This window comes from Stigmatopora argus, chromosome 10, assembly GCF_051989625.1.
Source record: "Stigmatopora argus isolate UIUO_Sarg chromosome 10, RoL_Sarg_1.0, whole genome shotgun sequence".
Lineage (NCBI taxonomy): Eukaryota > Metazoa > Chordata > Actinopteri > Syngnathiformes > Syngnathidae > Stigmatopora > Stigmatopora argus.
The window spans coordinates 7,760,113-7,777,163 of NC_135396.1; the positions used below are offsets into that span (position 1 = coordinate 7,760,113).

Genomic DNA, 17,051 nt, shown 5'->3' on the forward strand with positions numbered 1-17,051 from the left:
TGTGAGGATAAGTGGCAACACTGTCCCGCCAGGGCTTATTTGCTAGCATGCACATGATTGGTTAACATTTACAGCACATCTAAAAGTTCCACACTCACACAATAGATTTTTTTCAGGGGCAAAACCAACGAAAGAGAAGTGGGTCTGCTGCTATAGCAACTTGGCCACAATATCTCCATGGTGACGCTCTGTGTTCCAAACAAATTGGGCGGTGAGGGGACTATGGGACGGCCCATGGCGAGGTCTTAAAAAAACTTCTTTTGGTGGGACTGATAATAGCTGAAGTGTCAATTCAGCATAGTAAATATTTCCCTATGTCCGAGGTTTTTATTGGACTAATTTCATCCATTTATGAGCTTGCACCATGACCCGAGGAGGCTCCAAGGGCTTTGAGACGCTGACATTACCCTTGCGGCTTGATAAAGCTCCTCATCTTGCTTTGCCGTGATTGTGGCGCTGTTACTGACGGCCAAGACAGTTCTATCAAGAGTTATAGATGATGGTGGCGATGTAAAAAAACAACAACAACAAATGACCAGACAAACAGAGCTGTGTGTTTTTACAGATTTTGGCACTGCCAATTCTATCATGGTAACAGTTTGGGTATGAAGAAATCCCCCACAAATAATTTTGCGATACTTTAGAGGAGAAAGAGAAAATCAAGTCAAACATCTGACCACAAAAGAGAAAAATCACTCCCAATCTCCACCTTTTGTGTCCCAGTACTTTTTTGCATGATCTCATATACACAATTTCCGATGTGTGTACGTCTATACATGAGGGGCACTGTCCTTTGCTGGTTGCCAGGTTACAGCTCTAATTAAAGGTCTCCAGAGAGTTGCTGTTATCAGAGACTGAATCCTCTGTTCCGCTCGCCACCCTCTTTCTCTCATTTGCTCTTTCTTTCTATGCCTTATCCGTACGCCTCCGCATGCAACATCCCATTCGCACTTTTCTCTCGTTTCCATTTTCATGAATTTCCAACCTCAGATGAATATTTTGCCATCAATTTTCCCCCTCCTCCCTGTAAGAAATCTGGCACCGTCCGTCCCAGTGAGTGCTGTCGATACTCTTCTTGTTACTGTTTAATCTCTGCCTTTCAGCTCTTTCCCTACTTGGCCTTAGGCATCCCTTCAGTCCCTGCTTATCTCTGGCCTTTTCCTGGTATCTGTCTGTCGCTCTCTCCTTTTGTTTATTATCTAGCAGCAAACATAAGAGGAAATCCTTATCCTGTTACAGCAAGCAGCGGCCCCCCACCTAATAGACCAAAAAAATCCACCCACACTCCTGACACACTCACAGACATTTAGAACACAGGCTCAAAACGGAAATAAAAAAATGAGTGGGATGATTTGGGTCACTGATGAGGATTGTTGGATTTGGTGATGGTAAAGTCATATCATAGACAAATCAATCTAGGTAAACCACAAAAGAGCAATCTCAAAGACCCAACAACAAAATTTGAAATGAACTACTTTTACAAAGCAACACAATTTGGCTCCTTCCCCAAATCCTGATATCCTTACTGGACATTAATAACCTTTCACTACAATGTATATTACCAAAATCCTAGAAAACTCATTATACTGCACAAACCTCAAAACAAATGCCATGATTAAGTCAAATTAAATAAACAGAATAATTGCATGACAACCAGTGTAGGTTCTATCCACATTTTCGCAGCATGGGAAATAAATATATATTTTTTAGTAACGAGAAGCACTCAATTGAATTGGTGTCCCTGGAAAAGCGTGCGGCGGATTCAGTACACTTTGATATAAAAGGGTATTTCTCATTAAATTCAATGAGGTCAACATAGTGAAAATTACATGACATTAATGACATGCAGATTTCCTCACATCATTCTCTGTTCTTACTATGTTTTCAACCTCCCCCTTGGGTTGCCTCCCTTGGCATATACAGGGAGTTGATCTCTCTCAAGCCCTTATCGACCATCTTCTACCTTTCATCTGTCTCTCTGCATTGTAGACTCCACCCTATTTTTATAGAAGAGATGTACAGCTGTCACCTGACTTGCTTGTTCAACATCACAACTGCCAGTGAGTGCTACATATTTGAAAAGCAGGTAAACAACTCCATGCCATTTCCTTTCATTTGCCCCCCGCAAAGTACGGCATATTAAAGGCATTGTCGTTCCAGAATAGTCTTAAAAAGTCACATAAGGGCTACTTAGTGCTTAATTTGCTTAATTTGCAGGCTAAAGAGGCAGAAGAGGAGGAGGAGGAGTTGGACAGGAGATTGGACGTTATTCCCTTAAGTTAAGTGCTTCCCTGGCAACCAGATAGACCAAATTGACAACCCAAATCAAATAACAAAATAACTCAAACCTCTACCAGATAAGATGCCCAAGTGTTTCCCATTCATACATTGCAACATCATAACAAATTAGGACAAAGTCAACAAATAAAGCTAAGAGCAAGTGACAGTTAAAGACATTTTTAAACTCCTATTCTAGCTGACATCTACCTTGTAGGAGCAGTTTTCCTGGTGGACCATCGTTCACTGCATCCTAGAGCTACGCCGGTACTGAGTTGGGAGAGGAGGACTGACTGCAAGCGGGACCGGGAGAAGAGTTCCCAGTCCTGCAGTGGTATTCCAGCAGGAAAGAGAAGCCGGGAACCCGCCCCAGATCTCAATCTGGCTATAAAAATCAAATAAAAATCTGGACTTGTCCCGACTGCCTCTCGCCTTGTCAGTGGAGTATCTCAGCCTGTTTTATGGGTTTCACCAAGAGAAGAGAAAAAAGGTGATTCACGATTCCTTCTGCTTTTCAAAAGCCAAAAGCGTGAGGGGACCGAGTGGCAAGAGGAGGGGTGTGGGAACAAGAGAGAGAAAAAATAGGAGGGGAGCGCTGAAAAGCAATGCACACTCTCACACGGTCGCCTCTCTGGAAATGGGGAGGAGCCAGTGGGCTGAATGCTCCATAGTTTGAATGGAGAAAGGAGGTATGCTAAGAGAAAAGAGGGCGGCTGAGGTCAAGGTTGGGGGCTCAAAGTGCTGCATGCCAGACAAAATGACCAGTGACCCTCAGTTTTCTAAACACCCGGCAAAATTAAGGTGTGCTCTTTACAGTTAGCATTACAAAAGAATGATAATATTAATATACAATCGGCTCTTTATTTACTACATCGGCACTGTTTCATGCCATTTAATCCACAACGTATGTAGCAATCCAGCAATTTTGCAGCCACAAACTCAGCACATACTGCGAGAAACCACCACTAGAGACAAAAAACATTTGTATCTTTTTTTCTATACCATGTTTATGTTTGAGCGTTCTTGTTAATGACATGTTTCCTTATTTTCAGAGCGCACAACCATGACAACAGAAATGGAATCCTGCAAAAATACTCAGTCGCTGCATGCCTCTGTGGGATTATAATCTCAGCGGCGGCAGATGGCCTCCCCATAATCCACACGCAGGCCAGTCGACTCCCATAATCCTCTCTGCACCTCCTCATTCTCTACCATAACATCTCCGTAGAAGGTAAACGCGAGTCCTACTGTATATCGCCTGGTTGATCTTGCCTGATCTCGGCGAGAGATAAATATACTGTAAATACTGCAATAAAACCATTTATTATCATTTATGCTTTAATTAAGACGACATGAGAGTATTATATCAAATCTAGTTTCACAGAAGACATTTCATTTTGAAATTTGCCTCACCGCAATCAGATATGAATTATTTTGCGAATGAAATGAACTAATCCATCAATTCAATTGCTATTTCTGGTTTTTGTTCCCTTGCGCCATCTCACAGGCGAGATCTCCATCTTCATATTGATGCGTAGCGGGTGATGCCACGCTTCCTGACAGGACCGCTCTTTGGATTAATGGCTTGGATGCGAATCAATGCGGCCACCGCTCGGATCGTTGCATCTCACGGTCAGAATACTAGCCAATACGGTTTGACCCCCCTGCTGCGTCTCGTCACGCCATCTGAACGCAATTATCTGTGTGGGACATTGACCTGTGCCAAAGTTATTTTTCTTGCAATGACTGAATGAAAACACACTGGGTAGTTTACACAGAGTTTAGAGTCAATGCGTTAAATGAGGTGGAACGCTTTGTGGGAAAGACTGTATAAGAAGAAGGTGACAAAGTGAACCATGAATCAAAACAACTAGAACCATTTCCAAACACATGATCACAGACTGTCTCATATTTTAAATGAGAAACCAGCATGGTTTTTCTTTAAATCTTTCACATGGACATATAGAACAGCATCATCGGCATACATTTGGCAAGTGACAGCTGAAGGACAACAGCTTGGCAGATCATTTATGAAAAGACAAAACAGCAGTGGACCTAGCACTGATCCCTGCGGTACCCCCAGACTGTTATTCCGTGAAGTACAATTTTCAATTTAGTGTAGTTGATGAGAAACTACATGAATACAAATTCACCCACCGATTGATCCAGGCCTAGATTTAGGAACACAATATTTACCATGGCAGCACTGTGCCCCAAGTTACCCCTGCTTCCCTTCAAATGGTTTCCAAGGTTACAATCTGATTCCGAATACAGATGGGGAAAAAAAAACCACAGAATCTATTCATTATCAACAAAGCAATCTGAAATAAATGGGCACCAATCTTAAAACAACATTTTTGAACGGAGACCACATTTTGGGGTCCCATGCAGTTAAAATCATCGATGGGCAGTTAAAAATCGAGATTGAAGGCCAGTTGAACACGGTTACATGAGAACAAAAAACATAGCTCTATGCCGCCTGTAATGTTGAATCTGAATTATGCATGCGTGGAGTCAGGCGCTCACTTTTAAGTGCACCGTTCATGCTGAGAGGGAGCGCCACATTGTCGAGTGCCTCCTCTCTTCACACGTCAACACAACTCACATACGTGTGCATGCCAGGCAATGTGTATTTAACCCTAACAGTGTGGGCGTATTTATAGACGTGAAGAGAAATGATGAATACTTAATCAGGAGGAAATGATTTCGGAGTGACAAGCAATGTGCTAGTAGGGTGCGGAAAGAGCTCAAATGTGACTGCGAGAGGAATTCAATGCCGACGGTTTCATGAGTTTTCGTTCAACGGCGTATGGTTTGCCATATTTTGAAATCAGGTATTTCACATGATAAACTGAGGATTGGTTTGTTGATGTGTAGCAAGCCAGGAAAAAGCTAATTATTTTCAGCTGAAGGATCTTTCTCATTATCATTTATTTAGTCAGCAAGATTACTCAAAGATTTCCTAATCTTTTCCCCTTTTGGGGATAATGTTGTGGATCCACAGCCCATTATTGTCCGCTAACATCGGCATCAGCTCAAACTAAATACAGCAGTCACTTTCTATTGCATATTCCTGCCACCCACACATACTGAAGTGGAACAGTAGAGAAAATGGAGATGGTTAAAATTCACTGGCCTTGGTGGAGGTCAGTGTTCTTCTGGGTGCTTTGGCTTCTGGATTTTTTATTTTAGCTTTCTATATATAGCACACTTTTGTTTGCATGTATAAACCTTAAGGGAGTATTTCTCAAAGAAATAAATAGATACTGAATAATACCAAAATGTTACAAAGACGCCTTATTTTTTTTAAATAAAGCAATGCAGTGCAAAACACTGTTTTTGGGCCAGGAGTTAGTGAAAGTGATGTTGGCGAAGGTAGGATTTTTTTCCACGTTGCTCTCTCATCCGTTTAATTTCAATGCTGTGCCGGCCAGTGTTTTAGTTCATTTTTATTTATTTTTTACAAATAAATTTTTAATTTAATTCCTGATTTGTGTTGCGTACAAAACAACGTGTGTTAGGTAGGAAATAGCTCCAAACACTCCCGACATAGCCTATTTTTAATAATTTGCATTTTAAATACTCTTTGACAAGATACTGTTATTTAGCCAGTGTGTAAAAACCCATGATAGTGGGATTTGAAATGAAAAGACATCGTAAACAAAATAACCATCCGGCCTCAACAATTTGCAAATCTAAGTGTTGTGTCTCAGCATCCCATCTCCTCTTAATGAAGAGTAGCTTGTCCGCTCTTTTGCAAATTGTTCCCTTCCCTCCTCCGGATGGCAGTTGGCTGTAACTACACGTGCTTCCTTTTCATTACTCCAATCCAAAGCTGCCGCCCTTCCCTTATGACTCGTGGCCTTGCCATGCCTCGCAGCAGGGGAGACGGCAGCCCAGATGCTTTTAGTGCGCTGACATTTCGCGCCCGTGCAAAAACACTGCATAGTGAAGCAGGTTGGCTCAGTGTGAGGGCGAGAATTTGGCGGTAATGAGCTCGCTCTGACAGGGAGAAAGAGAGTGTGTGTGTGTGGGGATGTCGTGTTCGTTCACCAGAGTTGCGCTAATGAGGCCTGCGGTTGGTCGTGGAAATACCGAGCATGCTGTGACCACCAGGCTGTAGTAATACTTCACATTTTGATGTGTCCCAACATGTGACTACCAACTGGGTTAAAGACCGACAGGCAAGCAATTACACTTAGCAATTAGAAATTAGAATTCATGAAGGAAGAGTCCATAGCAACTTGAAGCCTAACCATGCCAAAGATAACATAAAACACAGTGATGCTACGATTCCTTCCTTACAACTATCCAAAAAAATGCAGTAGAAAATCCCAGAGTGGTAAGAGGAGATAGGCAGTGAAGGACTCTCCAGTGAGAAGACAAAAAAATGCAAATGGTTTACAGCGCCAAAGCTTAAAAAAATATTTTACAATGTTTTACCCATAATATATTTCAATGTATGATCTCAAACGCCTGTAATCACATTCCAAACTCGATTAATCTGCATCAAACCACTTAGCCTCTCCTGACACACACATTTTATGGACCAACTATACTATTTATTTTTTGTTCCCAAAAATCTTTGGAACCATCTTGTGGATATTTTCCAAAAGAGCACAAACTGCGACTAGGTACGTTTTTTCAGCAAATAATATTGAATATAGTGTACCACAAAGCTGCAGGGGATTACGACACATGAAAATTTGTGAATTAAAAAAATATCTGTAATTTAAACTGTCATAATGTGTGCTGTACGCCATTCTGTTCATCCATCCAGAATCCAAAAGTTTTAATTATGAATCAATTTAAACCTAAAAACAAACCAAATCAAATATGTTTAAATTGCCAAGATGCAGAAAATTAAGAAATAAAAGCAGAAAACCTCGTTAAAAATGAATAGCATCTTCATTATTCAAATTGAAGTAATAAATATGCTTGACTGTGCTGTGGGCAATCGATGAGATAAAAGTGTTCCTCTCACCGGCAACAGATGAAGCGCTCAGCATGCTAGAGTACACACCCCTATACACACACATACACAAACATAAGCACAACCCCACAGAACAACATTGAGACCAAAATATCTCCCTTTTGATCCTAGACTTTGCATGTGTGCTCTGTATCTGAGTGCGTGTTTTTAAACATGAGTTTGTTATATTCTTAGACTGTGATAAACAGGCAACATTTAAAAGCACACTCCTCTGCCTCACAGACCCAAACTATAATTAAATGCACAGAGGACTAGTTTCCAGTTGAAGCACAACCCAAATGAACATTTATGTAGACACGGTTCAAACACAGGTCCATTGAATGTTTCATGAATCATTTCAAGACTTGAGTTGTTGACGCAATAAACTCAGTCCGCCAATTACCGAGCTGACCTGTGTGTTTTGTGTATGAAACTACACTCAATGGGGACCGTGTAGTATGTATAGACTTGTGTCAAAGAGACTGCCTCCCCACTGCTACGAATAAATCCTCATTTCCTCCAAAGTGCACCCGGACACTGACAGCCGGCACCCCTCTTTGATCGTGTTTTTCAATGGGACCAGCGGTGGATGGGGGGGTCTATGAAGAGGGCAGCCAATGCCCTCCTGCTGCATTTTGTCTGACTGAAAACATTAAGCTTTAATGATTCCTGACAGACTAAGGAAGAGAACAATTAGCATTGCTCACGAGTGTTTGGGGAAAAAAAAGAGAGGCCAGAATAAGGCGAGGGTTCACATTGAATTCATGTTTGAGTGCTAAAACTAATGTAAATAGTGTGACGTCATTGCCATGTGACGGACACACTGTAACTGGCCAATGGAATTACAAATGGCTGCTTTCAAGCGTGCACTCTAAAACAGCTGTGGGCAAAATAAGGGGTAGACTACCATTCCTGCACTATTTGGTCAATGAATCATATTCTTGTGATGATTGGATTATTATTCGTAGTTTTGAGTTTGTATTTCACAGACTTTGATGGGAAGCATGTATTCTTCCATTTTGATCAATGACAGCTTTATAGGTTAATTTAATAAGCAATAGCAAGTGATTCTGGGACTGTGTTGAAGTTATCAGCCACAACATATACAAAACAAATTGTGAATTTGTCAATAGTAACAAAAATATAAAAATACATGTGAAACGCTTAGACCGAGGAAATCCAAACTATGGTTCACGTGCGGCTCGATGGCTAGTTCTTATTGGCTCTTATTGGCCTGTAACCAAATGTGAAAATATCATTCAATATGGCCCACAAAATAATCTTAAATTCAGCCTACATCCTGTTGCATTTCCCAGATTTAACACTAGATGGAGGCCATCACTTAAAAAAATGGCCTCTTCATTAATTCTAATCAATGGAGGAAACTTTTTGTGACTTTTTTGTGGCTTATTGGACAGTTTCTCTTTCTCCTGGAAGATTTTTTATTTGTGTAAAAAAATGTTTTGAAGAATGACAACACAATTATTACCACCTATTACTTTTATAAAAACGGTGAATCACATCTGAATGAATCACAGGGTGTGTTACTGCTAACCTCTTGTGACTATCACCCAGATTAATTGTGAAAGAACTTTACCTCCATGGTCGCCATCCCTTCTACACCTAATGTTAAACACACTTGCCACATGTGATTATCAAGCTGCATATAAAAATGAACTTTGGCAGCAGATAAGATGATATCTTCCTCCCATCATTATACGTAAAACTTCACAACCCAGAGAGTTTTCAATATCAGGTTATTTTGTTGTTGTGTGACATTATAACAATAATAAAGACCACCATGTTTTACCATACACAAAGCAAATCAGAGATGGTCTATAATGCAGCTTACTTTGACAATAGTGGACTAATTTGACCCATTTAAGGTAGTTCAGCTCTGTTACTTCCCTTCTACTCTCTCATCCTTAAAAAAATCTTACAAAATCCACACATATGTTCAACTAAAAAACTTCTAAAATGTCTAAAGTAACCGTGGAATTATCAAATCTTATCTTCCATTCCATCCACATCTTGTTTTGAACGTGTGTACCTTGGCCATCATGTGACTGGTACCTTCAACTTCACATGGCTTCTATTGGTCTATTGGTTCACCAGCTTAAACAACCATATCCCACCATTTAATTCTGGTGTGTAAAAAATCAGGGATGCTGCTCTAAGTAAAGACATTCAAAATAGGTGCATCACTTGCTACTTGTATAGCTTGGCACTGAAATACACATTGCGTTCAAATTTGATGACTAAGCTCTACGTTTTGTCCACATATCAGCACACATGGTTACCTTTGTACACACAACCTCAACAGACAACGTGTCATAACAGAAGAATGTGGGGCCTGAAGCTAGGATGATCTGCAGAAGACTTTTGCCCAACGACGACTATTTCAATCATCTGATCATCAAGACATTTTCATTTCAAAATGTCCTTCCATTTGTTTTCTGTTGGTTCAATAACAGCAAAATATCATCATGTGCTTTACCTGAGTGAAGCGCCCAGCAGGCTGTGAGGAATCCAAGGTTAAAGTTGGATGTAAAAAAAACTCCACTGACAAAAATGGGGAAAAATCCCTACAACAATGTTGACTACGCTGTAGAGAAAAAGATATCCTTTGAGATAAGAAGGTGAGCGTGTGTACAAGACTGTATGTGTATACGAACTAAGGCAAGACAGTTTAACGCGGAGGAAAAGGCGGTGCAAGTGTATGCGAGCTGGAGGGTCGGGCGTGTTTCACCCGGTGGCACCCACACACATGAACACACCCACAAATCCACATACACATTAAAAGCAATGGATAGCCAGCATAGTTGAACCAGACACCACAGCCTGAGGGGTCACTCTGCATACCTGTCTGAAACCCCTCTACCCCATCTCCTTCTTCCTCTTTATATTGAACATATTGTATTTGAAACCCTGACACAAAATAAAATTTCTTCATTCATTCCCCTTCCAGTACCTCTCATTTTTTACTGGGTCATTTTGAGAACTGAGAGTGGTTGTTATGGTATTTTTGTAGAGAAGCGAGCTCCAACATAATCACTGGTTTCTCAAACTACTGGCTCTCTGACTTATGTCTCTCAGCTCCCTGTATGCTTTTTTGTACTTTACTTTGTTTTCCCTTTAGCCTTTACTTTTTTTTTGAATACCATCTTCCTCTCACTCAATGCTTGGCAACTTGCTCAGTCATCCGGAATAAGATCCTTCCAAAAGGTAGTGGACAACGCTATACAAAAAAAACATCATTCAACTCTAGATGGGAATAGGCACTCATTTAGAGCCTTCTAATGCAGCAGACAAATTTACTCATATGGAGAATGTTAAATAATCATCCCCATTGCAGCTATGATCAAATTGTATGGCCTCAAATACATGTATCGTTATCACTTGTATAATCCTTTACTTAAACCGTCCATTTATTTGTGTTCTACAGCACTAAAATGGAGCCAATCGTAGATGACACCCAGGATCCGTTACCACCCAATTGTAAGGCGCATACAATCACTCATTCACGCTTTTAGTTCTGAACAATTTGATGCCTTCAATGAACATGCTTGTTTCTGGAGAATGGAAGGAAGCCTTCATACTCGGAGAAAACATACACAAGCAAATACCACACATTCCGTGCTAATCTAAACCTTACAAATATGAAGCAGACGTGTTAACTAATAATTATTGTGCTTCTGACTTTCAAAACGTTTGATCGAAATGAACTCATTCATTGCCAATAACGACTTTTTAAGTATTAGCATGACTCATTTCTTATGCTGCTTTACTTTGAACTTTGAGGGCTAGTCAGTAATTTAAATGGCTTGGACGTCTATTTTCGTCAATAGTAGGGAATTACTTTAAAATCTGATTTTATTTTGCTCACATTACATTCAATACAAACTGGTGGTCAAATAAGGTGGATGGATACCTAAAACACATCTCAATTGCATACCAAATTTACAAAGAGAAATGTCCTATTTATGAAGGTAGGAGTGGTATTACAAGTCTTAGCATATGCCTTATCTAAAACTGCAGTTCTTTTTAAATACTAATGCGGGGGACTGGGTATGTGTGCTCCAACATGGAGGAAAAAAAATAGCCAGAGGGCGTGGAGATTTTCTTGATTCCCCGTTAAAGGCAAGCAGGTAAACCAAGAGATCAAGAACATGAACTCGCCTCTTCCCAATTACCTCGTGGCAGTCTCGGAAAAAAACAATATTACTGTTTATTTTTGCACAATGCCGGGCTTAATGGCGGGTTAGGGGTTCAGGTCCCGGCGGGCTGCTCTCTGCCACGTGCCTCCCGAGTTAATTAGAAACAACTGACAAAAAGAGGTCAGCTGATCGCTCTTCTGACCCCGCAGTCACAGACTAAAGGCAGATCCTGAGATTAGAGCAGTTAAAACCCCACCCAAGATAAACACACCTGCACCAATAACCACTATTTAACTTCATTCATGCAAAGTGGATGGAATGAAATATCCCACCCGTCCAAACAGTGACAATACTGTATGTCGTATACTTATGAAGTTCTACTGAAATGTGAAGACGGCTGGCCAGACACCCAAGCGACATCTTGCACACTCATCGTCTAGCCGCCATATCCGACCAGCCGGGGTGTCAATAAATATTTAATAACATTTTAAAAGCAGCCCCCACGTCTTCCCTTCTGGGTCACTGCTAAATCCTGCCAGTTTGAGGATTAAGACATCCATAAATCATCTGGTATAGTACAGACGCTCCCCTACTTACGAACATTCAACTTACGAACAACGGTACATACGAACATGTCTGCAAATTGCGTTTAAGTCCAAAAATGTTCGCAAGTCCAATTTTGTATTTCGCGTCTTTTTCGGAGTAGTACTTCTTTCCGCCGCTAATACCGACGCCTGGCGCTGTGAGAGCTCAGCTCACCCAGCATCTACCTTCTTCGTTGCAATGCGGAAGTGCGTGAATGTATCTCCAGTGTGCAAAGAACCTTTTTCATTTGTATCATTAAATATCTCATGCATCCAATATTGAATATGGTTGGTAAAAAGCTAAAGGCTTCTATTGAGGGAGTTGCAAGGAAGAGGCAAGCCATTTCATTTGAAACGAGTGGCAATAATAACGAAGCTTGATGCGCGTCAGAAAGTGGTGAGCGTTGCACATTCAGTACCATTTATAAACAGAAAGATCGAGCAGCAGGACCCAAATATTGAACGTTGCACAAAGTTTGCAAATCAATTGAATGATGCCATACAGTGCTACTGCATCATTTATGATGAAAAAAAGAAGAAAACTGTACAATCGTCATTAGGTCGCTTCTTTTGGCCAGTTTCTAATACATAAATCTATCTCTCTCTCTACAGTACTGTACATATTCTCTCCATTTTATTAAATGTTTTTTTTTCAGTACAAACCAATGCGTGTTACTTATACAAGCCTTAAACATACAAATGCACTTATATAAACCTTCAATATACTTATATAGGCCTTAAACATAAATTATAATACAAAATATAGCACTAAATCAACTTACAAACAAATTCAACTTATGAACAATCGCTCGGAACCAATTGCGTTCGTAAGTTGAGGAGTGTCTGTATAGCTTTTCTAAAAATCTGCCATAATGCTGTTTATGGTCAAGTTCACATGCCATATAATAAGTCACTTGACCTTGAGGGTAAACTAGTTGTTTGGGTCTCGGAAAATGTCCTAATGTTCCACAATACAAGTTTCATCACATGCCCAATATTTGCCACCAGTTATCATGGCATTGAAAGTCAGAATATCTCCTTTAAAGTGTCACAAAAGCCAAAAAAAGAGGTTCACTAGACTTTAGGTTTGGAGTCTTTGTTTTAAACAAAAAAGGATTGATTTAGCGAACAGCTGTGACAATTCATGTAACATATAAACTGTTTGGGGGTTAATTATGGCCTAAAAACACAACATAACATAAGTTGTTCGAGGTCAGAACGGAAAAAAAATAAAAGACAGACCTAGCCAAACTATGAAAAAATGTGTGACGTTTACTCTGGAAAATACGCTCTCTAACATTTACACATTTAATTTGCATAAAAGTGTAATTCTTTGTGTTATTGGTGCCTCAGTCCTAGTACAGATTTAGTTTAATATGATTTTAAAGCAAATTTGCAAACCCCTGGAATACAGCCGATCACCAGCACCACTGAAAATGAAAGCATAGACCAGGTTCATATACAGGACAGCAGGTTCACCAGCGCCACGTGGCTAAGAAGGGCTTCAACCTTAAGATATCCTGTCCTTTCCGCTCTCTTTCCTCTCTCTTATCGCCCCTCCTCACATCTCCCACTGCATTCTTGACATGCCTTAGGGAGACAAGAGGGTGGGGTGGTGGACTGGTGGGGGTCTCCGGGATCACAATGCACTTAGAATGGCAGTAGCTCCTGCAGCCATTGTTCGTATGCACGGAATAAAAGGCAGAGGAAAAGGAGTACCGGCCGGATTTCTCAAATGTGCCTATTAAACACTACTTTTTTCCAACTGAATGCAAGGTCTCTTCAATTTCCTCTCATTTTTTCCTCAAAAGTCAAGTGAGTGCCCTTTGAGGTATGCAAAATAACAAATCTGTTGAAGTTTGGGATTGAAACCAAGTGATATAAGAATGAAAATACATCCAACACGACTTCCACATGCCAATGCAACACTACCATCTACTGGTAAAAGCTGCAACAAGGGCTCAATCTACTGGCCACCAGCCACAAACAGGCCACATGTGAGAGAGACAAATGATCATTCACACTTAAATTCACAGCACCATTGACGCCTCAATTTGATGACGTCAAATCAAGTGGTGTCACTTTCATTGTTACTTCTTTGGGACAAAAGGTACATTATTGGTCATGATATGCTTGAAATTTGATTGTATAGGGAAAAAAATCCCCTTTCTCCTCAACCTGCACAGTGCAAAATCCACACATTTGTAGATTATATCACAAGCAAATTGAAAAAAAAAACCCTTTGTAATCAACTACGTATGTGATGCATTGTTTATTGTGTCTATTGATTTTTTAGTGACTTCTTTATCTTCTCCACACTGATTAATTTTGTAGAAAGCCATGTTTATTTGCGTATGCATGACTATATTATACTATTCCCTGATGGACAAGACCTACAACCCGCAAGGAGTGTCACAGAATGAATCATGAAGTAGGAAACGTTGAATTCTTTATGTTCTGTGTAACTCATTCGTCACTTTTACCAACGATAGAAGACTGACAGTGCTTCCCTGATAAAATGAATTGGAAAGACTTAGTAAGTAAAATATTTGTGCATTTTGGGAAAGTTCTAGTTGATTAGTGGCATTTCCATTTATTTCATTAAGGCAAAAAATTGAGATAAGAATGGTTAAAGTTATGGAGCAATGTAAAGTCTAATCGGGCACCGCTTCATGGTGATTTCTGAAGGTAAAAATGTGTGCATATACAAACATTAACGCGAGATCAGTCATGCAAAGGCAAAGTCCTTCGCATCACTATGTCCGGCCGGGTATGTGTATTTCCTGTGACAGACACTATTGAGTCACATCCTTCCTTCCCACTGCCTAGAGCAGCCTTCCCTTCCCTCCAGCTGTGCATCCCCAACTTCCATGACGGCCAGGTTAATAGCCAGGTCAACATAGCTTAGCGCTACATTAGCTCACTAATCCCTGTTCTTCACTTCGGATAACCTAACCTTGTGTATCTCGAGTCCATCTGACACAGATAAGTGCTGGATTAGAGCAGCCCACCAGAGCTTGGGAACACTGAGGAAAAGCGTGTGTGTGGAAAAAAGCCTTTGACATACACAAGAGAAGCAGAGAAGTAAAGAGAGAACAATGACTCACCGAGGTGTAGCTGGTCTTGCCTATGTTGTGGTTCTGGTTGTAATTGAGATTCTGGTTCTCCTGTTCTCGGCACTGTAGCCCTGCCAGGTGCCTCTCCAGGGCCGCCCAGTCCATGGTGGGCAGAGTTTCTTCTTCTAGACCTTCCTCTTCTCTGTAGCCCCCCATGCGTCCCACAGTCCCGACACCGCTGCCTCCTCCACCTCCGCCGCCCCCGCCGGTGCTACGGCTCCCCCGGCCTTGACTGAAACTCTGGTTCCTCGGCTTGGGAGTCCCCGTAAGTTCTTTCTGTGGTGTAACAGAGGAGTGGCGCGGGTTACTGCGGGGGAAAATCAGATTCCCATTTTGTTTAAGTTCCTCGGGGACTCCACCGTTGGTGGTGGTGCGTACTGTGGGGGCCGGGAGTGGCGGAACAGTCTTTACATCCTGCAATTCATCGGCGAGGCTACAGCTGCTCTTCCTGTAGGCCTCGCTAACCTCATCGGGCTCTACGACGCCACCTACGACTTCCTCCTGACCAGGAGCCGGTGGAGAGCTGCAGTCATCTCCGTATTCGCTCTCCCACTCCTCCATCACCTTCTTCTTGTACTCTTGGTAGTCCTCGTCCTCCTCATAGTCCTCGAGCGTGACGAGGTCCAGAGAAGGGGATGATTTGTAGTCATCCAGCGTGGCCAGGTCAGGAGAAGGGGAGCAGGGCGTGACTTTATTGGAGTTGGACTCTGAGCTTGAGCGGCTGGACGCATCGCTCCCCAGGTCCATGCCATCTTCCCGGTAATCCTGTAGAGATGCAAGAAAAGTCCAATGTCGTTAGACAAGGAAGCATAAAAACAGAAACACTGAGACATGGTCTGTTCATCAACAAACTAAGCTAGGGGCATTCAACTAAAATCTTGGAGGTTTGGAAAAACATTTCAAACTAATTGTTGTATCTTCACGTTTCGTTGTAATGAATAGGACAGTCCAAAAATAAAAATGAGAAGGAATTTTATCAATGTCAAACAACACAAAATTAAACAAAGATTCAAGACATTCTAACAACTCGCTTCAGATTTGGAGAGTGGATGTTTGTTGAAAACCTTTTCGTCTCTTAAATGAGTTGATTGGCTGAGAAAGGTCTTATCACGCATGCCATTGGTCCCTATGTTTCATCAGTACTTTAAAGACTTTAGCAGCTTTTTCGCTTTATGGTAGGTTTCAAATCCAAGTGTTTCTTTTTGTGGCTGTACTTTTGGATTCGTAAGTGACTGTGTTCAAGACGTGGACCTCTGTCTGCCAATTATTAACTCTAAAACTTGCTGTCTAAGACCCTATCTTGTGGTGCAAGGTACTTAATGAGACAAACTATCACACTCCCAAGTTGTTTTGTGTCGTTTCTTGGGCTATAATGTTTCAACTACGTTCTTGAACTGGAAATGTTAGGGATCTGATGGCTGTACAAAAGCGGAAAGACAAAGAACAAAAGCGGACAAAAAAGTAGACCATAGTCAGGTATGCTTGGCAGTTTCCGACCAGCAGCCTCATACTTCCGACTTCCTCTCCAGCAGGAACTTCCTGTCTCCTCATGATTTTGCAGCCAAAGCCCCTTTTGGACCACAGATTCTCATAAACATTCCCCTGAACGCTGTGGAGTCAGCCCAGACATAAACACGTATAGCGAGCTACCTAACCTCTGCATGGCCACCCAGAAACCAAATGCTAAAAACACACCAGCCCAGAGGGACGGAACAATGTTACGACGGCTTTGAGTGAGTGACACGCATGTCATAACATGTTCACAACACACCAACACGGTCTGTTGACTGCAGAGCCGCCGCAGTGTAACCTTGACTCTCATCTACCCCCACGTCCCTTCTGCAATTACAAGCCGAGTGATTAGTTCACAGGTAATGAAAACGTCCGCACTGTTTACAACCCTTCACCGATCTTCACCTGACCTGAACGCATCTGTCAGGGAGGT

At 41.4% G+C, this 17,051-nt stretch overlaps 1 protein-coding gene and 1 long non-coding RNA gene across 4 annotated transcripts in view; one reads left to right on the top strand and one right to left on the bottom strand.

Moving 5' to 3' along the window:
* Positions 1-17,051, bottom strand: part of schip1 (schwannomin interacting protein 1) — a 168,498-nt gene that overhangs the window by 31,355 nt on the left and 120,092 nt on the right. For 2 of the 3 annotated variants that reach the window (XM_077612362.1, XM_077612363.1), the window contains one exon: positions 15,098-15,871. In XM_077612362.1, the coding sequence (XP_077468488.1) occupies positions 15,098-15,871 (774 nt within the window). Of the gene's footprint in view, positions 1-2,487; positions 2,902-15,097; positions 15,872-17,051 lie in introns of those variants that run through there. The other variant, XM_077612365.1, reaches the window with a different exon arrangement.
* LOC144084073 (uncharacterized) lies at positions 2,891-5,582 on the top strand. Its single transcript, XR_013303718.1, has 3 exons — positions 2,891-3,078; positions 3,330-3,508; positions 3,785-5,582. It is a non-coding gene; the product is annotated as an uncharacterized LOC144084073 (long non-coding RNA).